Source organism: Chenopodium album, chromosome 10 (assembly GCF_948465745.1).
Source record: "Chenopodium album chromosome 10, dcCheAlbu1.1, whole genome shotgun sequence".
NCBI lineage: Eukaryota > Viridiplantae > Streptophyta > Magnoliopsida > Caryophyllales > Amaranthaceae > Chenopodium > Chenopodium album.
The window spans coordinates 61,564,142-61,592,033 of NC_137843.1; the positions used below are offsets into that span (position 1 = coordinate 61,564,142).

The following is a 27,892-nucleotide window of genomic DNA, read 5'->3' on the forward strand; positions in this document are numbered from 1 at the left end:
AAAAATGTTAGAAGACAGAGAAGAAGAATCTTAGATTACAGAGAAACAAGAGAGTATGGTACGTACTACGTAGTCAGGATTTCATTAAGAATTTGATCGAAATCATACTTTATTTGATTGAAAATCTCTGCAGAAATATTTATGTAGAAACAATTGATCGAAGAAGATATGGTTGTCAGGATTTTCTTTGATTTTGGGAACCAAAATTCTTTGAATTCTTCTCACATTGAAAACCAAAATCACCTAATATGGTCAGGTTACAATGTTACATGAATATACGTTCTGATCTTAGTATTAAAATGGTCAGTATGTGTCTACTTGAAGCCAGAATCTATTTTAAACAATGTGCACACAAAAGGCAATAATATTTCTACCATAAGTTTATATTTATCAAATGCATATGTCGATTAATTAAAGTTTGTACAAAAATATGATATTATAAATCAATTTATATATTACCTCTGTTTCATATTATTTGTAACGATTAGGTATTTTATCTCTCTACTTTATGTCAAATCGTTACAAATAATATAAAACGGAGATAGTATTTACAATTGTACAACGAGCTTTTCCAAACAATAATGTTGTACTTATGAGCTACGACAAACACTGCCCTCACGTCCTAACCAAAGGTGGTTAATACGGTAAAATGTTTTTCTTATATACGAAGTATAAATATTGAGGATGTGGTGTTATTTATTCAATATTATGATATTCAACTAATAATATATTAATTTTATCATCCATACATTATTTAAATATCTTCCTCTACCCATCAAAAATATATACCATACATTTAATATATATAAAATTAAAGTAAAACATATAGTAGTACGAGTGACTATATTCTAGAGTTTGATTGTTATTGGTGAATGTAAACATAGTGGGCTCTTCACTATTATGGACTAATAATCCAGCCCATGAGCCCAAGAATACAATAGTTGGCCTAAAAAGTTTTGGAGATCTAGGTCAAAAAAAATTAAGCCCTTGCAGTTCATTTACGCTCGTGTAGCTGAAACACTGAAATATTAGACCGAAATACAATATTTAAAACACATTAACCTATTTTCATAGCCTTACAAATAAGGGTACAAGGTACAACTCTAATCTTCATTCCTACCTCATATACTAGTTCTCTTAATTTGCATGACATTCATCATCTCTGTAATACGCAGCTTTCAAAATCAAATTTATGAACCTTAGTATCTATGGAGTACAAACCAATTATCACTTATCTAGTATTCAATGATAGTCGGACTTTTCACTATCCCTTAAATACCCATTTCAAATTCTCAACACTCTAATATGGGTTGGACACTCGGGTTATTCATAAATGACAAAATCATCGAATATTTTCACTTGATTGCCAAATTGAAGACTTAAGGTAACTTACACTGAAACTAATCATAATTGCAACATAAACTTTCAATGGCATAAGAGGCGCATCATCATGGCATTTCCAATGTCCATTTAGAAGTCAAGAAAGAATGGCAACATCATCATGGCATAAAAACAGTAAGATATTTAACATTTCAATGGCCAAAGGAAATAGCTGCTGCCCTTCATGGGCTCGGCAATGAATTCCAACTGTACATGGAGTATGACAGTACGTTTAGAGTTGATCATGCTGCCAATGCTGGCCCCTGGCCCGGCTCAATAATTTTTTGATGTTCATTCTGATCAGGCACGACACGACGCTACCGGATTTGGACTGACTTTTTGCGGCCTGTAAAGTGGCATAAGCTCCAGATTGCACATAATTTATTTTATGTCACGAGTCTCACCACTCATTAGACTATCTGAAATCTAAAGTGGTACCAGACTCGGCACTGGCTGCGCGTGGCAAAGGTCTCAAGTTATTCCTACGTGTAGAAACACAAACTCAATAACTAATTTATGAAGATGCTAAAAAATCAGAAGAAATTTTCCACATGAATGAGTGAATGACAGGATGATGTAAAACCAGCATACTCTAGAAGGCAGCTTTTACATCTTAATGCAGAAGCCAGCATCTTTATGATAGCAATTAGCAACCGCTTAACTCCTCTATAAAATGGAGAAACCTGGAAAATACATAAACATGCCATCAATGAATGGGTCAGACCTGCATTTTTTCAGCGGTTTGAAAGGTCGCATAATACCTAGCCAGTGGTGCTCATATCGTGCCAGGAAACCTGATTCAGAATAGTAGCAATTGAAATATTAGGCTAAACAGTGCAGGAGAGTTGAACCAAATTATCAGTAGGTATCCAAATCATACACATGACTTAACACAAAGGATTGAAGACTGAAGAGAGAGCTCCAGAACAAAGATCCAGCACATTTAAATTCAGGTTCGGTTTCATAGAGACACTTCCATCAGCAGCACAATCCTTCAGTCCCTTGCGCCTTGATTAACAGTCTGGGGATACAGCTCTAGAAACCAAACAATCTCAAAGCCAGCTAGCTATATATATCACTGAATAAATAAATTTTTGCAGCAAACATGTCACCATAGTTCATGTAGAAGCTCACATCAGCTTCCGATAGTCGTCCCCCACTTAAAACTACGTTCCTAAAAAAAATCCAGAATGATATCCGTATATTAAGAAGCATACATAATACATGGAACATTACTCTACGGCACTGATACAGCAGCAATACGAAGTCAATAATAGAAATCCAGAAACAATCTAGCTCAAGAGCAGGGATTTCACTATATACTGACAGACAAATGAAGATACTGTGAGAGATGTTGATGCAGAAAATAGAATTGAATAAAGCAAGCATCAATAAAAGACTCAGTAGAAAAACAAATAACAGGGTAAAAAAATAAAGGCAAGCATCAATACCAGACTCAGTAAGGAAGCAGAAGTCAGTGTAAACAAAAATATACCAGATTAAGCAATAACAAGGCGATCCATAATAAAGCTAGCATCGATGATAGATAGCAGATCTACCAAAATCAGAGACAAAAAGAGGGGAAAAAAAATGAACAAAGCTAGCTCCAAAAATTGGTCATAAATCCATCATTCATCTTCATGTGTGTTTGGTGTGCCAATGTTCTATTCCTATGCATCAGCAAATTAACCGAGTGTCAACATCACTTAACAGAAGACAAAGCCATAAGCTTGACAACAGGATTGATAGATAACAGAAATCAGAAAGGAGTGTTGAATTTGCCAAAAAAAAAAAAAAGAGATTAAACCAAAATTAAGATATATTCTCCTTCCCTACTGGCCCAGGAAAGAATCGGTACAACAGAAAGGCAAAAGCCAGAAAGATTACTAAGACCTGTGGTCTGTAAGACTGTAACCACACCAGAAATATCCAACACATAGATTCTCACATGGTCACAGCTCACAGGTTAAGATTGCTTGATGGCTAGTACCATGATTCCATGAATGATTTTAAACAGCCAGAATAAGAAACTCTTTCAAGGAAATAATAACTAATCTAATCCTAATTGACAAAAGATTTGCAAAGTACGTGTATTTTTTTCTTTTCATTCAAGTATAACTTATAGCTGTACAAGAAGATAAACTCAACATTGAGGTTTTAGGAGTTACAGTTATTGTACAAGAACTCTCAAAAGAATAAGAATATGCAATCCCTCACCAGATAAAAAATTACTAAAAAATCAGCAAGGCTAGGTGCTAACAAGTATTCCTATAACAGGTATAATGTTGAACCATAATTTGCAGCATTTTGAACAAAACCTCACCGGAAATTCTTTTTCCGGGACCTGAAAGGATATTGAGAATACTCCTTTGGAAGCTGAGGAGGAGCTAATTCACCAGAGAGCATCCCTACAACTTCTTTCATAGAAGGCCGGCGAGCTGGTGACTTCTGCAGGCACATGAGAGCAACTATTATACAGAGTTGAGCTTCTTCTCTGTTCAAACAACGAATTCTCTTGTCAACCAAATCAAGGAGCTTTCCAGAACGAGCAAGTTGACGTGCCCATGAAACAAGATTTGCTTTGTGGAATTCAGACATGGGTGAGCCAGTCACTTGCAGAGGCCGCCTCCCAGCAACAAGAACCAAAAGCAACACACCGAAGCTGTACACATCACACATCTCAGAGAGATCACCACCACTACCATACTCAGGAGCAATGTAGCACACAGTCCCCCTCATACTAGGGGTGCTACTAATCCCACCACTCTTGGGGATATCCCCACTCATTGAATCATAGCTCGTGTGACGGGCCTTCCTAAGATCTCCACTAAAACCATCCAACCACCAATCAACACTACTCCGGCTGCTCCTCCTACTCCTACTATACATCTTGTTCTTCTTATCAGCATACACCTCATCATCCCTAGGCCACCAATTCTCCTCATTATCACTATTGGACTCTTGATTCTTTTTTTTCTTTTTCTTCTTTTTTTTCTTCCTTGCAAGTTCCTCACCATACTCCTCCTTCCACCATTCCCTCGCCGGCCTCCTTTTCTCCTTCTTCGAACTCCACCCTTCTTCCATCGATACCCACCAATCCAACGTCTTCATCTTCCCTTTTGCCTTCCCACCTTTCTTGGGCACTACAGAGCTCGAAGAAGCTCCCCCTTTATTACAATCATTGCCTAAACCCTCCCTCCCAACCTCCATTCCCATCCACTCCATCACATAATCCTTCACCCTCCCAGCCCCACCTCCATTGACATTCAAACTCCGCGCCTTCCCCACCTCTTTCCCAACCTCTTCCAAATCCATCCTATTAAACTGACCCTCTAAATCAAACCCCTTATCATTAAACTCCGAAGGAGACGTCTTTGCAGTCACCATCTCCGGCGAGGTCTCAATCCTCATCGGAGACAGATCAATCCCAACACTCCCCTCCTCAAACCCCACCGTAGTAGTCACACTCTCAGTTTCCATCACTGACCCAGTATCCTCAACCCCAACATCAACATTATTATTATTATTATTGCAATCAATACCAACATTAGCATTATTAACAACATTATCAACACTAGCATTAAAACCCCCTTTAATCCCCTGATTATCCCCAGCAATATTAACAACAACCCCATCATTAATTTCCCCCAATTTTAACCTAGCAAGTCCAAAATCAGCAATCTTAGCCCTAAAACAATCATCCAACAAAATATTACTAGGTTTAACATCACCATGAATTACAGGAGGATCACAACAATGATGCAAAAACGCCAAACCTTGAGCAACTTCAACAGCAATCCGAAACCTGTTAGACCACTCCATCAACTCCTCGCATTTCCTATGCAACAAACAATCCTGCAAATTACCATTCACCATAAGCTCATAAACCAGACACATACGACGTCGTTTCCGAGACGAAGCAAAACCCAGAAGCTTCACTACTCGATCCGACTCAACCAGCTTATTCGCAATCATCAACTCGTTCTGAAACTCACGCTCACCCTGAAGGGACCCACAATCGAGCAACTTAACCGCAACGGCTAGCTTCCGGGTGCGAGAAACAGAGATGGTGGCGGAGAAGACGGACCCAAACCCACCTTGACCGAGCCGGCGGGAAGCGGAGAAGTTAGCGGTGGCGCGTCGGAGAGTAGAGAAGGAGAAACGGCGAGGAAGGGTGGGTGAAGAAGAGGAGAGAGAAGGGGAGCGTTTAAGGCGGTGGAAGAAACGGCGGAAGAAGGAGGCGAAGAGGAAGAGGAGAGAGAAAGTGAGGGTTGCACCGATGAGAGGTGGGAGAAGACGAGAAGCAGTGATGTGATGATGGTGGTGGTGAAGGTGAGGTGAAGGAGGAGAGAGAAAGTTGGGTTTTGAAGATGGTGAAGACGCCATTGATGATTGCTTGAAGGTTGAAGAAGAAGAAGAAGATGATTAAGGGGTTTTGATAAATCTGGGAAATTGATAGAGTGAAAGAGTCATGGTATTGTGAAAATGGCCGTTGGAGAAGAAGAAAAGTAGGAAAGAGAAAGTACTAATTTAGGAATTAAGACAGAGGAGCTGCTTCTGTTACTCGAGGAGAGAGAGAGAGAAGAGTATGTTTTCTTTCTCTTTCTCCCTCGTTTTCTGTACTCTTACCTGCCTTCTTTTTTTTTGGTTCTTCTTTTACTTTTTGTTTTTTTTTGGACGAGATTTGGATGAGTTAAACGTAAGCGAAGGAATTTACTTTTTGAATTTTTCCCCTTTAAGGATCTTCTACTTTTTTTTTTTTTTTTTTTTTTTTTTTTAATTTTAAAGACTTGTGGTTAACATTCCGGCAACTTAACTCACCGGAGCAAATTATTTTATATATATAAAAAAACTTAAATCCTTACTAAATTCTTTAATTATATATATAAAAAAAAACTTAGGTCTTTACTAAATTCTTTATATCAATTCTTTATACATTACGAAATGCATATCATAATTAATTCATTATCATGCATAAATAATAGTTCTTTAATCAGAATTATTTCTTTCTCATTCTTAGACAGTTGCTCCACCGTAACCACGTCGGTGGACTTGCTGCCCAACGTTCTAAGCTAGTCAGTTCGCACCGAGTGATATATATATATATATATATATATATATATATATATATATATATATATATATATATATATATATATATATATATATATATATATATATATATATATCATCACGAAACCCCCACCTTCCTCAATTTGTTTGGTGTATGAATGAAAGAAACCCCAAAACCTCAACTTGTTTCCTCTAATTTTCTCTAGCTCTCCCCTTATTTGTACGACGGAAAAGCCACAACAACCACTATCTTTGTGAGTGTTGACGGACTTAAAAAATTATTGTGTGTTTGATTATAATGCCGAGCGGCTGCAGTTTTTTGGTTGATCGGTTTTTTATGGTGTATTATTTGATAAGGTTGATGATATTTGATTGTATTGGGGTTTATGTGGTTTTAGATTTAATGAAAGTTTTATTTACTAATTTTGTTTCTTATTATTTGTGAAATATATATTAAAAAAATCCATTTGTTATAAATAATAAGAAACCGAAGTAGTATTTTTTTTTTCATTTTATTTTTGGACAAAGAGACTTGATGAAAGTTTGATAATGTGTGGCATTTGCTTCAATAATTATCCGAGTTAGTGTTGGATTTTGATCTTCAATAGAAAATGTTGCAATGGAGGAAGAGAAATTGTTCACATTTAAATTTTAAATTGAAGTCCTTAAAGTGAAGAATAAAAAAGGTTAGAGGTCCTTAAAGGTGAAAAATATAAAATGTTAGGTCCTAGAATTTTGTTTACTTACTTAATAGTGATGTCAGAACTTAATGCTTAACTCACCTTGAGTTAACTTAACTCCATTTTGGCCGGAAATCAAATAGGTCCTCAAAGGTGAAAAAAAAAGTGAGAGGTCCTTAAAGGTGAAAAAATTAAAAAGTGAAGTCATTCTATTATACTTAACTCAGATTTGAATTTTGAGTTGTTTTATGAGTTTTATCCATGGACCACGTTGTTTATCCCCAGCTCATAAGTTGTAAAGGAGTTGTTCCGACTTAATTGATACGTATTACTTATAGTATTTAATGTAAAAAGAGAAATTACCAATCAACTTATATTTGGAGAGTTTGACTTGGCTATTTATCTATATTAGTTAGAGTTCTATATGCTTTATTGGAGATTAATTGAAAGAAGATTAAGAATAAATTGCACTTTTGTTAAGGCTTAAGGTTCTAGCTTAAACAATGAGTATAGCATGTGATATCCACTTTACTTGGCTAAAAGTAGGTACAAAATGTTTCTAGGTATATAGTGTATTATGTAACGATGATTTATCAAACTTATGTATGAACTTATCAATTTATTATTTCAATCAATCTAAGAACACGTCACTTATAATTAGGGATTCAAACCATAATACTAATAAGTCACTAATTTATTACAAACTCATATAATCGTTCTTGTATTAATTTAATTTGACAAATTTTATACGTATCACTCATCTCTAATATCTTAAATGGTTGGTTTAAACGTTTTTGGCTTCTCTAAAGACTTAATATGAAAATCAAGATACTAGAGTCAATAGTACTCTTTAAGTCTTGCTTAATTAAACAAAGGGTCCAAGCAAGCAAGCTATCCACGTGTGAGATTTGTTTTGATGCAAAAAATCTAATAATATAAGGTTAGATATAGAGTTGGTATTATTTCTTGTTTGCTTCTTCATTAGTCTCAATTTTTAAGCTTTAATACTTAAATCAACACATTGTAATATTCACCTAAAGTAAGCAAACAAACCAGAAAAAAACACCCAACCTTTTCTCTCTTTTTTTTTTTTCCTTGTATTGGTTTGACAATTCTTCACCATTATGTCAACTTTTTACTTCATTTTAATTGTTAATACCCCACCTTTTCAGAAGCACAGTTCTATAATCAATTTTGCCGACTATTACTATAGAAAAAATACTCACTTTATATACAAGTCAAATTTGTGAAATTCTTTTCCTACCATATAATTTTTGTATGAAAGATATACACTTTTAGACTTAGTCAACCATGTCATTTTATGCGAGATTAATCAAGGATTTTTCAACATTTGCATGGGTAGAAATGATCAAATAAGTCGTTGTTACAGCTCACATTAGACATTTGATCATATGACAAAGACATGGAAGTATAGCTGTATGCTTGAAATAGGGAAGGTTGAACACAATCAGTCATCATTCGATTAATATAATTGCAAGGTAAGACCGTAAAATATAGAGTAATTACGTTGACAAAAACACATAAAATTACGCTCTTTAAAATGTTCTACTTCTTACATATAGAAGAAGTTAGTAGCGTACCCCGTCTCAATCACGCAAGTAAAACTTCCCACGTAAAGTTTGTCTAGTAATGATATGTTTCTTTCTAGCCTTGTCCACATTGTCGTACAAGTATGGAAAAAAAGGGATAGCAATTAAAAATTTTGTGGGACATAAAGTTGCTATGATAGCCTTGGTAAGTAATCAAAGAATGTAACTCACATCTCTGAAATTCAAGGTTGAGAAAGACAAAAGGCAAAAGGTGCATAAACTTTATGAAATATTCAACGATTAAAATGTGTGATCTTCAGTCCATCTCTTCTAAGATTAGACTCTCTTCAAGCTTCGTGACATTATTTTTAAGGTGGGTTAAATCCCATCACTCAATTTGCATTATTCATAGAGTATTTAGCACGGCACGGAATAAGAATATTCATTAATGATTAATGGCTAATCTAAACTACTACTCGGATCTATTCATAGACTATTCAAATCGGGTCATATTTAGATATAATCAATTACTTTATATGGAGTGTAATACTGTATTAGTTTTTAGATAGCGGTTTTTTTCGAGTTGTTTTTTAGTGTAGTCAAAATTTGATGATTTAATATCAATAACACTTCGAGTTTGAATCAGACAATTTAAATCAAGTACAAGTCAGTTTCGCAAAATCTAATTGCAAACTTGTCACTTATCGAGAATAAAGGCCATTAATTGAATTAATAAATTATAATTAATTTGCAAACAATTATGCACCAAATGTCAGTACCTATGTCCGTGATAATTCATGTCCACTCCCAATAATGCTTTTGGCTTCAATAATTTAACAACCATTATCAGCGAAAGATAGTGATGCACTGATAAGACTGGAAGAAAATCAATGAAGTGTAGAAAATTAGACAGTTGGATTTCTTTTCCTTGGGGCAACATAACTCGGGATTGCGAGACAGACGCAATATGCTACCTATGACGGGATCATACTGAGCTGGTGTCATACAAAACTACTTCCGATTGATTAATAACTAGCACAATTATGATCACATTACAGATATACACAGCTGTATTATACAGTATGATTAGGACCTGCCATACAGACTTCGCATGATCAAGGAAACCAACAATGGTAAATGAACTTGTAACAAAAACCTATGAGCAAAACATCGAGGTCAGATGAATTGAACTTAGGATTAAGAACATAAAAACAGCTACCAGAACCATACGTTTCTTGAATCCAAAGCTTTTACATTAGTTGATACAAGAGGAAGAGCACCATAGAGGGAAATGAAATCGTTCAGGCATTTACGTCTCTTGCTACTGTGATCTTTCAAACTACTAATGCCATATGCGCCAAGCTCATGTATTTTCCCTGCAAAATAAATAATTTTTAGTTGATGCGACAAAATTTTAGTGACTTTAAAGTATTTCTGCATGTACAATAAGAGAGCAAAGTCTGACTTTTCTTTATTTAGAATTTTGATAACCCTGCACAAAATAAGCTAAAAGTCTCCTGAATCCAGCCAAAAATTTACCACTACTGAGTCCAATTGATTTATGACTAGCTTTTCAATTGGCTGCCACAATTACTTGACTGGATTTGACAGCTGAAGTCCCAAGAATCGTTCCTCTGGCTAATCACTAACAAAGTATAATAGTATTACAGAAAACAACTTCAGTGGATCCACTGATAGACGTATACAACACTACTTTCATTCTCTAAGTGATGTCACTTAATAGGGACAATGCAGCGTTACACTGATAGACATTACAATTGGGTATATCATGGGTGTGTTTACCAATTACCACAGACAATGTTTGAATCCTGCCAAGGGGCGTGAGAAGTTTCCCTTCCCTTGCACTCCCCCCCCCCCCCCCCTCTTCTCTTAGTTTCACAATTCTAGGCTTGTTCCAATACACGCACATGCACCCCATTAAAAAAAAAAGGTCAAAATTCTGCTAACCCACTTTCAGACACTGATAGCTCACAGAATAAAGTTTCCAAGCTCATGTTAAAGATTAAATTTTAATATTCCAATACACAATGTATTCTACTGAAACTCTTGGAGGAGATTAACAGAAGAAAATGCAGAAGGCTAAAATTTCAAAGGAGGATATGCTACTAAGCAGCACCAAACTGCAACGAATATTTAGTCTACAAGTCTGTCCCCAATAGGAATGCAAACTGTGCCTCCCATAATCTCCTATGATTCTATGAGTATATGAAACTAAGAAATAATCAATAGAAACTCACTCCATCAGTCCCATAAGGCCATGGTACTCTCTATTGGTATGGCTTATCATCTTTACTTGTTCCCATTATGCTGGCATTGGTTAAATCTCAGGACAGTCATCGTGACATAGAGGGAGTGCCAGTGTAAATTGTAATCACACAGGCTATAAAGCATGAATATGCTCTTAATCAAAATTAAAGCAAGGTTGAAGTTCTTGCAAGACTTTGAGAGTTTGAGGTAAACCCATAGAACCTTGCTGTAGTCTCATGACTAATATAGCCTTCAGATACATAGCTTTGACAAGTACACAGCTATACAGCCACTATCTTGAGCTCTTAGTTTATTTTAAAATAAAATAAAATAAAAAAAATAAAATAAAATAAAAAATAAAAATAAAAAAAAAATAAATATATATATATATATGTAAAACCCTGAGTAATAAGGGAAACATGGTCTTGGGGTGGATCATAACATCTTTGAAATAATGCAGCACTTACCCTTGACCCAAATGGGAGGAGCAGCTGTGGCATTGGCGACAAGCAAGGACATCGCAATATCTTCACAGTTCCTGTGATAAAATAAACAAACCAGGAACGTGAAAAGGCGGAATTAACCTTGGAAAGAGAAATGATTCAAAGTAAAAAATTGCCCAAACCTCTCTCTTGTTACATAGTCACGGATGGATGCTGGCATCTGATTGGTATACATATCAAGATAGTTCCGATGAAAGAATGCTGCCTTTGACAAAACCATACTGTAAGTACCCGTCCACCAAACAGACCACCATCCTCCATAATCATAATACGCATGGCTATTCTTCTGCCATACAGTAAAAAAGTGGGTGTGTAAGAACCAAAAGCATAATATTTTGATAGTCTGATAAATACATCATCTCAATTCAATATTCTATCTCCCAACAAAAGTAAAGTTAAAATCCTCTGCACTAATTTTCACACAAATCATCTATTCAATCCTATCATACCTTATTACCCTGTGTCTATTGAATAGTTTTCAACAATGCATAAGTCGTGATTTAGCTGTTTCTTCAATTTCAAAACCCATGAAGACCTTTAGAGAAACAAAATTAAGATCTTAATATTGTGGCAATTGTTTCTGAGAGAACCTTTCCATTGGGGATTAATGAAGCTATTCCTTCCCATATCCCTTCAAAAATGAAAGCCCTAATGCAACAATTGTCTGGAAAGTCTCTGTACCCAGCTCCAGCCATGTTGCAAGGTGAAGGGTGAAGCATACTTCTTTTGACTGGCAAGTAAAAATCTTACCAATGAAATTGATTGATGCCTTTGATGGTTAAAAAAAAAAACCATGCATGAATGATGTTTGAGCTCATAATGTCACTTCTCTAAAAAGACTCCCCATCATCTTAAGACAGACTGTTATTTTGATACTTGTGAACCACATGGTGGCAAAATTCAGCTTCAGCGAAGTTGTCACTCATCATCTTTCATATCTACAGCAATTAGGATATGAAACCCTAAAACTAGTTTCGGGGGAGGGAGGAAATGGACATATAACTTATCAATAGGTCTACCTTTTCACCCAGCCAGTGCATGCGAGGAACAAATCCAACCATCGTTGATGGAGCAGTTTGCCACACGGTAAAAGCAAAGTCTAGTGCATCACAAGGTACAATGACATCATCATCAACAGAGAAGATTGCATCAGTCCTCAGGTCCTTAATTGGTTTGAATCTGTTGTTGAGATTATCTTCCTCGTTCACATTAAACCTAAAGTTGGGTTTCCTAGCTGTACGGGACTTCGCTATCACAATCTTTTTAAGATAGTTTTTTAATTTACTTGAGGGACGATCACTCTCACTCCATACCACATGTATTGCATCGGTACCACGACATGAAGCATAATGAGCAACAGACTGCTTTAAAAGAGAATTGCGCTTCCATGTATTCATGAGTACAGTATATCCACCTCTGTGAAGGAGGAAAAAATGATATAGGAAACAAATCAGTAGAGAACCAGTTTACTCTAGCACCTTCAATTTCTTTCCAAACCAAGATCTTATATGATAAAGTTCTACTAAGGACCCTAAACACTCAAGTATACTAGCTTTGTACACTCATGCACATGCAGAAATGCAATTACAGTGCATGCTTTCACACCCCTGCACATGCACACACATATAAAGGAAGTATATTGTATACAGCATATAGCCTAAATATGAAATGAAAGCAAGTGCAAAAAAATTTATAGTAAGAGGCAATATAATACAACTAATCAATTTATCAGAGAGATTACTAAAGATCCTGATAGTTTTGAAATTCCACATAATTATACACTTATAACTTTCATATACATTCCAAAATATATAAATCTATCTGCCATTAGATTTGGCTCAAAATCTTCTTTCCCTTTGCAATACAATTCATCCACTTGAACTTTCCTCAAAATTTTAAGCAAGCATAGAAAACAAAATAATAGATTTGTATTGATGATAAATGATTTCCCTGAACTCAACAAACTCATACATCATCATTCCATCATTACTTCAGCGTAAGAACTGTAACAGCCATACAAGCTAGTCCCCATTGAAAGTCACATTAGCACCTCTATGTTGCTTACCTTATCAGAGGCAAAAATATATATATATATATATATATATATATATATATATATATATATATATATATATATATATTACAATGCTTAGACTAGAATCTATTAAAATTTCAATACTGATTTGCATTACAATAGATTTGTCAAAAAGAGCTAAAAGCTATATTTATCATATTTCTGTAATATTCTACTCTCCCATCAAATTCACTTAATTGTATTTAAAACCAGCTACAGGAATACCAAAACGACAATCACCCAAGTCATTAGGAAGTAAGAGGCACAATATAATTCCCGTAAGTATAAAGTTGATCTAAAGTCTAGACTCTTCCCTTAGATCTCCTTCTATTACTTCTTTATGTCTCTATTCAAGCTTCCAAGACTACTTTGATCCAGAAATTTGATTGATCATCCACCAAGTGCCGAGATAATAGTCTAAAACAGTAGGAAATGGAAGGAATCAACCCACCCTGCTAGCCAAAAGAGTGACACCTTCCCTAATAGAGGTCTAATAAACTACGAGTAGTGTTAAATTGTACTATACCATCCATGATCAACCACTCTTTCATAATTTATCATTCCCAAGTCCTATTTAACAATTTTTCACAAACAAATACTTATATCATTCTAGCCTTCTAGATTAACCCCAAAACAGTTAGTAAACTTCAAATCATTACAATTTACATCAATTCGCCGCCACACCCGAGATCACTACGTAATTCTTGCTATATGCCTAAGATTCTAAGAACACACAATCTAAAACCCAGATGACTCAAAAGCTAAAGTAGACTGCTTTTCATAAATTACACGCCTAGTACAAAGAAATCCCATATCCACTCAATTTAACAATCGTAGTAATTGGAGATTTGGAGTTTCATGCTGTATATTTCTATGAAAATTTTCCATTTTATGAACTTATTAGTGACATATTAATTTGATAGCAATCTCAATTAAACCAAGATCTTATTCCCAAATACAAAAATCACATATATGATCATAAATCACAATTCAGTTACTCAAATGTTAAAATCAACAAAATATAAACAGAAAATTACAATAATTGCAGAAAAGAACAAATTACAGAAATAAAATTACCTAGAAGGAGAAAAAGAAGAAGAAGAGGAGTGAAGATTCCAGCCAAAGGAAGAGGAAATTCGGGAGGAGAAAAAAACGACGCCGCAAAACCCAAATAAAATGAGAAGGAGAAGCTTAAGCTTAGCGATATGACTGAGACGCCGGAAAATTTGGAAGCGTTGATGGTAAGGACCTCTAATGGCGGCTTTTTCTTTCGCCGGAGAGTAAAATCCGCCGTTATTTTCGCCGTCTCTAATGGCGATTAGGTTAAGTGTCGTCATTTCCCGGCGAAGAATTGTTATTTAAGGGTGTTGGATAGTTCGATCTGGTAGTTGAATTTTATTCGTTGTGAAAATTCAAACGGCACGCCGTAATATTAGTGTTGAATTGTATTTTTTGATGCAAATTATTGTTGAAGTTGAATTGTTGATATATAAGTATAACTATGTCACTAACATTTGTTGTACCGTTGGTTTTTTAAGAGCAAAAATTGACAGTTTGTGTAGGTGATTTTGGGAGGAAGAAATTGGGTAGAAAACAAACAAAGAGAAGAATTTTTTTAAGAAAAAATTGGCCGCAACAATACCAATTATGACGAAGGTGTGTGTAGTAGCACAATCTTTTAAGGGTGCCCTCAACATAACAAACTATGCATTTGGGTGCACATAACTACATAAATGACATTAGCATAACTTAGATTTCTTCAAAAAGTGGAATCTTAAATATTTTTAATGCTTTTATATTTATATATATTTGTTTAATTCCATTCTACTTAATTTTCCATCTCACGTAATTAAGTAGTCTTCTCTTTCATCAATTGTTTTACTTTAAACACTATTCAATTTCCTCCATTAAATTGAATTATTTAAAAAGTTTTCGCCATTATTTTCTATCATTTGTTTCTCCAATTACTTTTTTTTACATCTCATGTGATTGACTTAGTTTCCTCTTCCATTATAACTAATTTTTTCCCTTTAAATTATTCTCTCTTAACCTCTACAATTTAAGTGTTGTACATCAAAAACCAGAAAATTAATTTGGCATATCCTAAAACCCAATTCTAAAATTGTTGTTTTAATTAAGTATTTTGAATTATTTTGTGAGGCTTGGTATTAGAAAGATACTTATGTATCATAAACTCTGGTAGAATAAAGATTTTCGAATAATATTTATTTATTTATCAATTTAGTATATGACTAAGTGGAGAAGGAAAGGAAACTAAGTCAATCATGTGAGATCGATATTAGAAAAATATAATTGAAGAAGCGAATGAAGGAAAATAATTAATAGCACAAATTTTTTGAAGTAATCCGCTTAAATGGTGGAGAATAAGAGATGCTTAAATGGAAAATAAATAGAAGAGAAGGCTAATTTAGTCATACGTGATGGAAAATATAAGTTTAAAAAATGTTTAAACAATTATAAAATAAAGAAGATTTCACTTTTTTCCATGGAACCTTAGTTCATTAGTGTCATTTATACTAATATGTGCACCCACTTACATAATTTGTGCCGTGGAGCACACCTTTAAAAGATTGTGATGCTACACTCACCTTTATCATAGTTGGTGTTGTTGCGGCCAATTTTTCCTTTTTTTAATAGACTTTAATTTTAACTGGTTTGTCACAAATAACATTAACCCAATTTAATAATATCTTCAAAATAAAGTTTGAGAAGGTCCAAATATATGTACTCTTACCACTAATTTAAATTAATCAAAAAGCTGTTTCTTTCCAATTTTTTAAAAAAACTCTACTGCAATTGCATTCATTAATTCATACCATATCAATACAATTTCCTCTTCCTAAAAAAAAAAAAAAAAAAAAGGTCCAGCACTTAGTCTTATTCAGAGATAATTGAAGTCCTTTTCCATTACAGTAACAAAAAAGAAAGAAAAAAAAAAAAACCAAGTACATGGTAAATAACTTGAACCTAATACTGTCCCAATTCAAACTAATGAAGTGTCTTTATCCTCAATGATTCTAATTGGACGGTGGCAACCACATCAACACTACAGGACTTCTTACTTTGTGAGTTGCATCCTTCCACATTAAGTACCCAACTTCTGGTGCTGGTTGCCTCGAAACCGTCTTAAATGTAACCTTGTAAGACAGCTTCTGATACAGCTTGGTAAAATGCAGGACCTTTGGTTCAATAACCACTTTAGCACCCTTAAACGGGGTGACTCTAGCATGGTAACTCGATACAGGTTGACCGACATTTGTGACTGTCCTTTGAATAGTTATACTAGAGATGCTCGCATTTGATGTAAAGACAACTGATAAAGCAGGGTAGTTCAAGTCCCCTGCTGCCTTAGAAAGTTTGTTATGGCAAGCCAATTTACCACCTCTTGAGAAAATCTTGAGCTGTGTGGGAGTTGGATTTTGGGCACAGAGGAACTCGAAGTAGTCTTGAGGGGTAATGTCGTAGACCAAACCAGGGTTGAGAGCTCTCACCGGGTTTATATGACCAGCCCCGTGATCAAAAGGGCTTGATGGTGTCTCAGTTGCTGCATCAATTAGTGGTCTCCTACTATTACCATGGATATATGCTGTAGTCATTAAAGCAGATTTTATGGCAGCAGGACTCCAAGTTGGGTGCCTAGCCTTGATCAAGGCGGCCACCCCACTAACATGAGGGCACGACATTGATGTACCCGACAGTACATTGAACTTGACTCTTCGTGTATCAGCAGACACGCCTGAGGGGCCTGTGCTGCCAGTCCACGCTGCAAGGATGTTCACGCCAGGGGCTACCATATCTGGCTTCAGGACTTCCAAAGATAGAATGTTGGGTCCTCTGGAGGAAAATGCTGCAACCACAGGGGATGGTCTGATGCCTACTTTTGTGCCAAGGAAAGATATTGTTGCTGTGGCATTTGCACGCGATGCATAATGCTTTATGATGTTGCCTTCCTTTTCTCCCACTGCAACTGCCGGGAGCAGGTGGCAATCGGCTACTAACTCCTCACCATTGGCCGCAGTATTGGCTAGGATCATGCCTATTCCTCCAGCTTGTTTCACTACTTGACCTTTCTGAACTCGAGGGCTGATTCCACGGTCACAAATTACAATCTTTCCCTGAACCTTTCGTCGATCAAGAGTACCTTTTGAACCATGAAATGGATAAACAAGTTAACAAGTGTACAAACATTGCTATTCTATATTCTACACTGCTTCAAATGCATGCTTAGTCATTTTAGAATATTCTTATTTTGGCTAGTAGAGTACTACACTTAATAAAAATTTGTCATTTTAATGCATCATGCTACTATATTCAGTGACAACCTGATACAAATGGTGAATTAGACAAAAGAATGGTAGGCCATATTTTCATAATTTCATCTCACACCGTCTAAAATTAACGTCACTCTCTAAATTTAGTAAGTTAAACGTAGTATGTTTCCGCCAATCAAATACAACCAACAAAATATTAGGACGTAGGATTGAATGGAGTATAAAACAAAAACTGCACAACATTGGTAACGCGTCAACTTTTACATTAAATCAACTATCAACCTTGCATGTGAAGTGTCATAGCTAATTGACTAGTACGGAGTACCCCCATAACTTCTAACAACTGCATGACATTAAAATTTTCATCTAACACTTCAACGCATCATAATTCTCATTACACCTACACAATAATTAATCAACTCTCATAATAGTTAACTTACTATAATTGAGATCGTGTGCTCATAATTGCACCAATAACACCGGTTCAATTCAATTCAGCAATTCATTCTAATGCATAAATTACTACATTAGCAACGTGAAATATACTCCATTAAAATTCTAATACAATAACAACAGGCTTAGTTCTAAAATGATTTGGGGTCGGCTAACATGACTTATATATAAATGTAAGTTTCTTCATTGAGTAATTAGTATGTAGAAGTAGTAAGTATTGATATGCATACCTTCCAAGCACAAGGAATTCGGATCCGGACTAGTTGAGTTACTCCCCAAATACACAACCGGGTAAAGCTTCTCAGGTGACAAATGCATTCTCCCTTTATAGATAGACACCCCACTAAATGATTTTCCACCCCCAAGCCTAACAATACTAGGGAAATTCCTATCCAACGTGCTCGCCCCGACGGTGGCAACCCACGGGGCGACGTTGGTAAGACTAACCGGTTCAGGCCCAGCATTACCCGCGGAGCACGAAACAAATACTCCCTTCTCCATTGCTCCAAATGTAGCCACTGACAAGCTATCCCGAAAGTACGACGACACTCCACCTCCTAGAGAGATAGAGAGTACGTCCACTCCATCCGACACTGCTTGATCAACCGCCGACAAGATGTCTGAACTGAAGCACCCCCCAGTCCAGCACACCTTGTAGGCGGCAATCCTAGCCCAAGGGTACATCCCTCGGGCCGTGCCTTGTGCGTAGCCAAGTAGGCTCGCACCATGCACGGGGGACCCGGCCACGGTCCCAGCAGTGTGGGACCCATGGCCGTCTTGGTCCCTAGGAGACTTATACTCCATCTCCTCATTTATTTTCCCCGTGGCAGACTCATACCCCTTGTAAAACACCCTTGCACCAACAATCTTCTTATTACAATGCCGAGCCGGGTCAAAAGCCCGACCCCGCTCGCATGCACCCTTCCACCGGGCCGGGATCGGGCCATATCCCGAGTCATTAAAACTCGGGCTTTCAGGCCAGATCCCGGTGTCCAACACTCCCACAACGACGTCGTAATTACCTTGGGCTCGGGCCTTATCAATAACCACTTCCTCTTTATCCAAGCCCAAAAACATTGGGCTTCTAGTAGTATGCAGTTGGTACATTGTCTCCGGAAACAAAGCCACAACCCCATGATCTCGGCCCAATCTAGAGGCCTCTTCTTCAGTGAGCCGGGCCGCAAGCCCGTGAAAAACATTCTGATAATTGTAGATAATCCTGCTATCTTCATCTGCAACAATTGACCCAATTTTGGAAGAATACCAATCAAAATGATTAGTAAAAACCAATGGCATAGCTGAATTATCCATTTGAACAATATATGTTTTCTTTGTTGTTGAAGCAACAACAAAATTAAAACATAATAAAAATAACAAAAAACATACTACCAAAAATTTTGATTCCTTAAACATTTTTTTTTTTCTTGTTAATTTTCTCTCAAAAAAAGAGGAGAGAGAAAAATAAAAATGTGAAGTGGGAAATGAAGAGTGGGCAAATATAAGTGTCGTAATTATGTGAATGTATTAAAGGAGGTGGGTGATGCCATGAATGCAGAGTAAAATAGGGTAGTACAGAAGATGGTGGTGAAAATTAATTTGGGATGACAATGGAATGCAACATGGCATATGATATATGATATGGTCTTTTTTATTTTTATGTTTCAATTTTTTCATGTAAGAGTAGAGGCACTGATTTTTCTGTCTAGAATAGAGTGTTTCATCTAGACAGGAATTATTTTTATTTCAATGTTTTATAAACAGAGGTCCTATCTCTAGCTACATTGAATTATGGAATATTAGAGAGTGACAGTAAATTTAATGTAACTTCGGGTTTGAATTTTCGAGTTTTAAAGGTTGGTTATAAGCATTTATGGATAACATTATCGTTACATGTTTTTTGTTTTTTCTACCTTGTGTAAATTATTAATGTATGATTTTTTGACACGATATATGTAACATTCTTACAAAATTACGTTATAGTAAATGAAGAAAAGATTGATTAGTACCTTTTGGTGTTGAAAAAATAAATGATGGAATTCAGGAAAATATCTAGCAATATGGATTTATGGTGGATTGGTGGAAAGATGATTTTAGAGGGGTATGTAAGATTGGTCCCTACTGTGGCTCGCAACTTGCATGTAGCAAATGAGTTAATGACCTCATCTGAGGACCGCCTGCCACCTCTGGGTTCTTGCCAATAACAAATCGGCTAACTTATGAAATTGTTTTTTTTAATAATCTTCTAAGCTCTAAGATATTAGCAAATTATGTGATGATTTGAAATGAAATAATTATATTGGATTATATATACAGTTAAACTAATTTACGTCCGTAATTTGAAATTTTGGAAAACTAGCTATTTTTATACTAAGTATTTTATACTGTACAGTGGAAATTCACATTAGTAGTAAAAAACAAAAATCACATTGATAATTCTTTTGCAAAATAATCATTGGGTTTGGGCTCATGATCATATGAAATGTTCCGTGTTGATATGGGCCTGAACCTCCACGAAGTCCTTTTTTCATTTGGGCTGCCAATTATTTTTTAATTCCTTTTCGGTCTTCCACGAAAAAAGAAAATCGTCGACAGCAGGGTTCGAACCTGCGCGGGCGAAGCCCAACAGATTTCAAGTCTGTCTCCTTAACCACTCGGACATATCGACTCTTGTGCTTGGTTTGCCGCTTCTATTTAGATAAATATTTTCCATCTGAAAATTTGACATTTTTTTGAAGTAAATTTCATGAATATGAATTTCTTATGAAGCATATAATTGATCAAACGATTACATAACATAGTACTTTGTAATTTTGTATCAATCATCTCATCTACTCTCTCATATCTTATTATTTCAAAAAAATCTAAATTTAAAAATAATATGTAAATTTTATGAAAATGAGTTTCTGATGAAGCATATATATAATTTTTTTTTTTTTTTTTTTGACAAAGAAGCATATATATAATTGATCAAACGACTACATAGTCCCATTATTTCGAATTAAATCTCACCTACCCTCTCATATATTATTATTTTGGAACGATCTAAATTTAAAAAGGATGCTTTATTTTGAGATGGAGGATATTAAGATGTAATCTACCGTTAATTTCAAAAAGTTAAGATTAAAAAGAAAAAAAAAAGTTTCCCAAAACTAGTGTCAAAAACTGATTCAATCCAACCCGAAAAAAACACACAATTCATATATCGATTTGTATAGACATACTAATGTTTACGTAACATGATTCAAATCTCACCAAATTAACAACTCTATCTATAACATGTATATAGAGAATGTATATCGTAACATGTCAACTAGCTAAAACATTAGGGTGATATGCAACACATGGGACCGAACCCGTTATTACATCAATGTAAGGCATGCCTTTTATTATTATTATTATTATTATTATTATTATTATTATTATTTCTTCATTTATGCTATGGGGTTTCCCAGTTCAGCAACTAGATATACTAGCTACTTTGACTGAAAGTGGAGTAAGATAAATAAACTTCATTGCATTATGAAATCTTCATTTCTTAATTATTAGGTTTTACTTGTAACTTTTACCCACCTTCTTCCAAACAAGAAACAAACTATAGTAATTAAAGAAACAACACAACAATAATACAGTAAATTAAACAAATCAAACTACAGGTACGAATTTTACCATGTATTGGTGCAGAAGCTATACACGTTTACTAGGTATGCCTTATAATAACTACAAATTTGACTCTCGTTTTTACCTAATTACCTTATAGTAAATACGACCACCTACTAGTTTATTTATTGAAGCATGTCCAATAAATTTAACATACCACTTTTTTTTAATTGTTAGTACTAGTACTAGAAGTCTAGGATTCTAGAATACTTTCTTATAATTTTCTATGTCCCTTTATATTCAGAACTTTTACTAGTATATATACTTCCACTCATTCTCAGCAAAATAAACAAGTAAAATAGCCCCTTATTTTCCCCTTCTATTTTTATCTCTTCTATGGAGTTAGTTTCAACCCTAAAAAATTTTCACAACTTTTTAATATTAGAACATCTCAAGTTCTTAGCAATTTTACTCTTTGCTTCATTTGAACCATTTCTTATTCTCCTAAAATATGACATATTTTTCCATATTATTATTCTAACTATATCCATATTTTCATACATTATAGCTTATTATTTTCATCCAAAACCTCCTAACATATATCTAGTAGATTTTTCATGTTATAAACCTCCAAATTATTGTAGAATCCCACTTTCTTCATTTATAGAACATGTTCATCTAATCAACTATTTCAACAAAGAAAGTGCGGAATTTATGTCCAAGATCCTCAATTCTTCGGGCCAAGGCCCAGAGACTTATCTCCCACCACCTTTGCATTACATTCCTCCTAAGCCCGCCCATTACGACGCCATCGAAGAGGCTAAAATGGTCATTTTCCCTATGATGGAGGATCTTCTACTAAAGTCCAATCTCTCTTCTCTTGACATTGACATTCTCATTGTTAATTGTAGTGGGATTTGCCCTTCTCCTAGTTTAACATCATTAGTTGTTAACAAGTTCAAACTAAGGCCCAATGTTAAGAGCTTTAATCTCTCTGGAATGGGCTGTAGTGCTAGTATGATTTCTTTCGGCTTGGCCCAAAACTTGCTCTTGGTCCATCGAGAGTTGAATGCGGTTGTTTTGAGTACTGAGATCCTAACTACGGGTTGGTATTCGGGTAATGAACGGCCCAAATTGGTAATAAACTGCCTCTTCCGAATGGGCGGGGCGGCCATTTTGTTGTCGAATCGAAAACTGGCCCGGAAGAAGTCCAAATATCAAGTTATTTGGACTTCAAGGGCCCAACAAGCCGTTAATGATCGGGCCTATAAGTCAGCATTTCGAGAAGAGGATTCTAATGGGCTAACTGGGGTTACTCTTACTAAGGACATCTTAGAAGCTGCCTCGGATATGATTTGGGCCCAATTAATCGCTCTCGGATCCTTTATGTTGCCTACTTGGGAGAAGTTAAAGTTTGTTACATCTATTGTTAAGAAGAAATATTGGAAGAAATCAGCTGAGATTTATGTGCCAAATTTCAAAACGATCATCCAACATTTTTGCTTGCCGGTATCTGGAAAGCCGGTGATACGGGAGATAGGGAAAGGGCTGAGATTGGGGGATAGAGAAATGGAGGCAGCTTTGGCTACATTGCATAGGTTTGGGAACCAATCGTCTTCTTCTTTGTGGTATGAATTGGCTTACATTGAAGCTAAGGAGAGAGTGAAAAAAGGAGAGAGAGTTTGGATGCTTGGGATGGGAAGTGGGCCTAAGTGTACTAGTATTGTATTAGAATGTATTAAGCCCATTGTTGGTGAGTTCAAGAAGGGCCCATGGGCTGGATCCATATATAAGTATCCAGCTTTAGCATGTAATAGTTGAAAATAAATAGTTGAAAATAATTTCCTTGCCACTTTTACTGCCTCTCTTCAGACATCAATATGGCCTTGTTTAGTTCATCTTATTTTTACTTATTTCAGAAAAAATAAGTTCAGATGAGATCAAATAAAAAAAAAAATAAGTTCAGATTAGATCATTGTTTTATGTGCAGTTTTTTATCGCTAAATATCTTTAATTTCGTAATGAAAAAAATTATGAAAAATTACATATTAATAAAATATATTATTACGAATCTAACAAGACCCTACTTGATATATTTTTTCCGTATAAATTATCGTATATTTAAGGTCAAAGTTTGGTCAAATTTGACATTTAGATCAGATCAGACCAGACCACATCAGATAAGTTCAGATAAGCACAAATAAGGTGAACCAAACAAGGTCTATATTAGTATAATAACACTGCTGTATTTAAATGTGCAGTACTCATAGAAGAATGTATGTGTACTGTAATTTTGAATTGTTAATGTTCCACGTATAACTTTAGCTAGTAACACTCTTTTAAAGCCTGTAAATGAACACCTACTATTAAAATGAACAAAATCTCGAGCACAAAGTAATGACAAGGATGACTCGGCAACAAAATTTCATCAAAAAACTAATTTTTAGTATAAATTAAACTACTCGTACATATGTTGTATAAATTTCGCGGAGCCTATTCACTTTGTTTTAAAAGAGATGGATCCCCAATACACCAAACAATATACAAAGAGACCCTATATGGCTATATGTAATAGTGCTCACTTGTGAACCATTTAGTCTTTGGGCAGGGTGAAGAAACAAAGAAATAATGGAAGGATGGATACAAACAGGAGAAATAATCTTTTTTCTATTGCTTTCTTAATTTCTGTTTGGTACCATGTCTCTTTATATGTCTTATCCGTTGTCTTTAGTTTTCCTTATCTCATTATTACAATCCCTATTTCACAAACTTAACAAAAACTAACCAGAACTTGAAAGTTTTGACCAACTAATTAGGATTAACACCAAAGTATGAGGTTTTGGCTCTGCGTACAACATCTTAAATTCAAATTTAAATGTAAATTCTTGGGGATAACATAGCAAAAATCCTCTTTGTATTCAAGTTATACTACCATACACAACCTCATAAAAAGTTCATAGTACAGAAATGAAGAAATTAGTGTGTCACAATAAGTAACAAAGGTGGTTGAATGTGAAATTTAGATTTTGAATCAGGAAAGGCATAAAAAAAGCAAGCTAGAATGCATCATGGTTTTTAATCAATCTATTGATTCTATAAGCTTTCTAATATTATTGTAGACTATCCTCAATATAGTACTAGATATCGAAGTGTGTAACTACTAGTAGTCTAGTACCTTTAGAAAGTGAAGTATCTGCAGAGTTACACAACTTATAAAGGAGGAACACCTAGTTAATCTTAAAAGAAACAAAACAATTCAATCTCATATTTACACTAGTCATTAGATATGTATGGTAAATATTCAAATATTATCGTGGTTAATAACTTTGACGATACCTTGGATAGCCGTGGACTGTGGTGGTACTTCGAACACGCCCCTAGTGGTGGTGGTGGTCGGGAATAGCAAAATTTTCTGGAGCTCAACCTATCAATTCCCTTCACAGTTTTTCAATTTAAGAGTTAGTTTTCACGTTTACATAGAGAAAGTTATATTAATTTCAAAAAAATATTATTCCTACTTTATTAATAGATAAGCCGTGAAGCAACAGGTAGACTTCCACTGTTCCACATCTATATAACATGTGTATACATGGCCTAATGTTTTAAAAAGAAGAGCAAAAGGTACAAATGGCTAATGTCTGTATTCTTTTGTATTTTCTGCTCCTCATACACATATTTGGTTATATTATTCCTACAACTTCCCTACAAAAATCAGCAATACCACCACCCTTACCAATTCTCCCACTTCCTTCATACTCCCAACTAAAATGGCAACAAAGAGAAATCATCATGTTCTTCCACTTTGGTGTCAACACCTTCACTGACTCCGAATGGGGCACCGGCCATGAATCGCCAGCCGTTTTCAACCCAACTCGACTGAACCCTGACCAATGGTTCAGGGTTGCAGCTGAGGCAGGGATATCATTGGCCATTCTTACAGCTAAGCACCATGATGGGTTCTGTTTATGGCCTTCTAAGTACACTGACCATTCTGTTGCCCAGAGCCCTTGGAAACAGGGTCATGGGGATGTTGTTCAGGAGTTTGTTACTGCAGCCAAGGCTCATGGAATTGATGCAGGGCTGTACCTTTCCCCATGGGATAGACATGATAAGAGATATGGCAACGAGAAGGCGTATAATGAGTACTACCTAGCTCAATTACAAGAGCTTCTAACCAGGTAACTAAGTCCACTATTGAAATGACTCACTAGGTAGCTATGTTACTTGGACTCGGGAACTCATCACACTAATTAATGTGAGTTGTTCTGTTATCGCAGATATGGAGGTATCAAAGAGATTTGGTTTGATGGAGCCAAAGGTTCTAATGCACCAAACATGTCCTACTATTTTTGGGATTGGTTTGCAATGGTTAAGGAGCTCCAGAGTTCAATCAACATATTTTCTGATGCCGGCCCAGACATCAGATGGGTGGGCAATGAAAAAGGATTTGCTGGGAACACATGCTGGTCTACAACTAACAGGACATCGTTGTCAATCGGCAATGCAAGCATTGTTGAGTAAGTATTCCTTATGCATAAATGGTAAAACAAAAGTAGTATGGTTTATTACTCATAGTAGCAATTTGATCGAATGGTTTCACACCATCCCAATCATTTTCCACAATGCAGCAAATATAGTGTCTTACAGGAAATGATAGTTTATCAAAAGAAGAATGTTTATTTTTCTGGTTCATTTTGAGTTTGTAATTTTGTATCATGCAAATATGGTTTATGTGATGCTTGTGTCATCAACAACTGATGTCTGTTACAAATGCAGCTATCTTAGCACTGGAGATTCTAAAGGAACAGACTGGTTACCACCAGAATGTGACGTTTCAATTCGACCGGGGTGGTTTTGGCATAAATCTGAAGAACCAAAGAAGCTAAGTGAGCTCCTAGAAATATACTACAATTCTGTAGGAAGAAACTGTGTATTACTACTAAATGTACCACCAAACTCCAATGGTCTCATCTCCGAAATTGACATCAGACGGCTGACAGAGTTCCGAAATGCAATCAACACAATTTTCTCTCAGAATTTAGCGCAGAAGTGCTTAGTAAAAGCAAGTAGCCAAAGGGGAGGAAAAGGAAGTAGTTTTGGACCAGAAAATGTGCTCGATCAGGACCACTTATGGACTTATTGGGCACCTAGTGAAGATGACAAAGAAGACAAATGGATTGAGATAAGGGCAGATAATCAAGGGCTTAGATTCAATGTAATCATGATCCAAGAGGCAATCGGGCTAGGTCAGAGGATCCAACAGCATGAGATATACGTAGACGGAAAGCGGGTTGCAAAAGGGACAACCGTAGGGTATAAAAGGCTTCATTGGTTGGGAGTTGGGGGTGTGCATGCCAAGAGGGTGAAGATCAGGGTAGTAAAGTCACGGGACTTGCCTTTGATCTCTTCTGTTGGATTGTTTCTCGACCCTTATAATCATCCCAATGAGATTTGAGTGAAAACAAGAATTATGTGCTTTCTTCATTGATTTAGGTGAATAATGACAACATAAGGCAACAAAATGTTTCACAGACGTACACAAAATTAATGGGAGCTTTGTTTTACTCAATATTCCTGTCTTTGTCTATCTATATATCCAAACTCCCAAAAAAGATTTTGGAAGTGCAAGGAAACTTCACAAGGTTTACATGTGTTGGTTTTCCAAGTGGTATTTGAAGCACTCCTAAAATAAACTTGGCTAGAAGTGGACATTATCTACATGCGCAAGGCCCCCATATCATCCGGCCATTACATGCACTCGCGCACGTAAAGCGTGGGCGCATGCACTTGTTAGTTCCTATCTCAATCCATACTACAAGTACTTATTCTTCATGCTTAAATTTTATTTTTCCTATAATGGAGTCACGGGAGTACTTATTTTTAACTCTAATATGGAATATAATGTAAGCATCCCAATAACTCAATGAGAGTTAAATGAAATCCAGCACTTTTTACATTTTACAGTAAACTCTTCTATAATTAAGGTGAACAATAACACTAAAAAAGTACTACTCAAAAAAGC

The 27,892-nt window shown here is 35.7% G+C and overlaps 4 protein-coding genes, 1 non-coding gene and 1 pseudogene across 12 annotated transcripts; 2 read left to right on the forward strand and 4 right to left on the reverse strand.

Moving 5' to 3' along the window:
• Window positions 1-1,446: 1,446 nt before the first annotated feature.
• LOC145562830 (receptor-like serine/threonine-protein kinase At2g45590) lies at window positions 1,447-5,883 on the reverse strand. Of its 8 annotated transcripts, none has more exons than XR_014094458.1 (5): window positions 3,704-5,883; window positions 2,273-2,554; window positions 2,142-2,174; window positions 1,972-2,063; window positions 1,447-1,862 (listed from the first exon to the last, which is right to left on the reverse strand). XR_014094458.1 is itself a non-coding variant. In XM_081623238.1 (2 exons), exons 1-2 carry the CDS (start codon window positions 5,764-5,766, stop codon window positions 2,443-2,445), a joined length of 2,175 nt encoding a protein of 724 aa, XP_081479364.1. In that variant the 5' UTR covers window positions 5,767-5,883; the 3' UTR covers window positions 2,046-2,442. The 8 variants fall into 8 exon arrangements, 2 of the variants coding, with proteins under 2 accessions (XP_081479364.1, XP_081479365.1); XR_014094457.1 differs by having other exon boundaries at window positions 2,261-2,554; XR_014094459.1 differs by lacking the exon at window positions 1,972-2,063 and having other exon boundaries at window positions 2,105-2,174.
• Window positions 5,884-9,581: 3,698 nt separating this feature from the next.
• Window positions 9,582-14,997, reverse strand: LOC145564491 (glycosylinositol phosphorylceramide mannosyl transferase 1-like). The gene is made up of 5 exons (XM_081624787.1): window positions 14,606-14,997; window positions 12,474-12,870; window positions 11,577-11,740; window positions 11,419-11,489; window positions 9,582-10,059 (listed from the first exon to the last, which is right to left on the reverse strand). The coding sequence occupies exons 1-5, from the start codon at window positions 14,863-14,865 to the stop codon at window positions 9,899-9,901; spliced, it is 1,053 nt and encodes a 350-aa protein (XP_081480913.1). The 5' UTR covers window positions 14,866-14,997; the 3' UTR covers window positions 9,582-9,898.
• A 1,261-nt stretch (window positions 14,998-16,258) lies between these two features.
• Window positions 16,259-19,868, reverse strand: LOC145564492 (subtilisin-like protease SBT1.3). Its single transcript, XM_081624788.1, has 2 exons — window positions 18,504-19,868; window positions 16,259-17,690 (listed from the first exon to the last, which is right to left on the reverse strand). The coding sequence occupies exons 1-2, from the start codon at window positions 19,684-19,686 to the stop codon at window positions 16,567-16,569; spliced, it is 2,307 nt and encodes a 768-aa protein (XP_081480914.1). The 5' UTR covers window positions 19,687-19,868; the 3' UTR covers window positions 16,259-16,566.
• Window positions 19,869-20,856: 988 nt separating this feature from the next.
• TRNAS-UGA (transfer RNA serine (anticodon UGA)) lies at window positions 20,857-20,938 on the reverse strand. The gene has a single exon. It is a non-coding gene; the product is annotated as a tRNA-Ser (tRNA).
• Window positions 20,939-22,266: 1,328 nt separating this feature from the next.
• On the forward strand, window positions 22,267-23,691 carry LOC145565662 (3-ketoacyl-CoA synthase 5 pseudogene; annotated as a pseudogene).
• A 1,732-nt stretch (window positions 23,692-25,423) lies between these two features.
• On the forward strand, window positions 25,424-27,832 carry LOC145564493 (alpha-L-fucosidase 1-like). The gene is made up of 3 exons (XM_081624789.1): window positions 25,424-26,048; window positions 26,148-26,387; window positions 26,647-27,832. Exons 1-3 carry the CDS (start codon window positions 25,498-25,500, stop codon window positions 27,323-27,325), a joined length of 1,470 nt encoding a protein of 489 aa, XP_081480915.1. The 5' UTR covers window positions 25,424-25,497; the 3' UTR covers window positions 27,326-27,832.
• The last annotated feature ends 60 nt before the right edge of the window (window positions 27,833-27,892 follow it).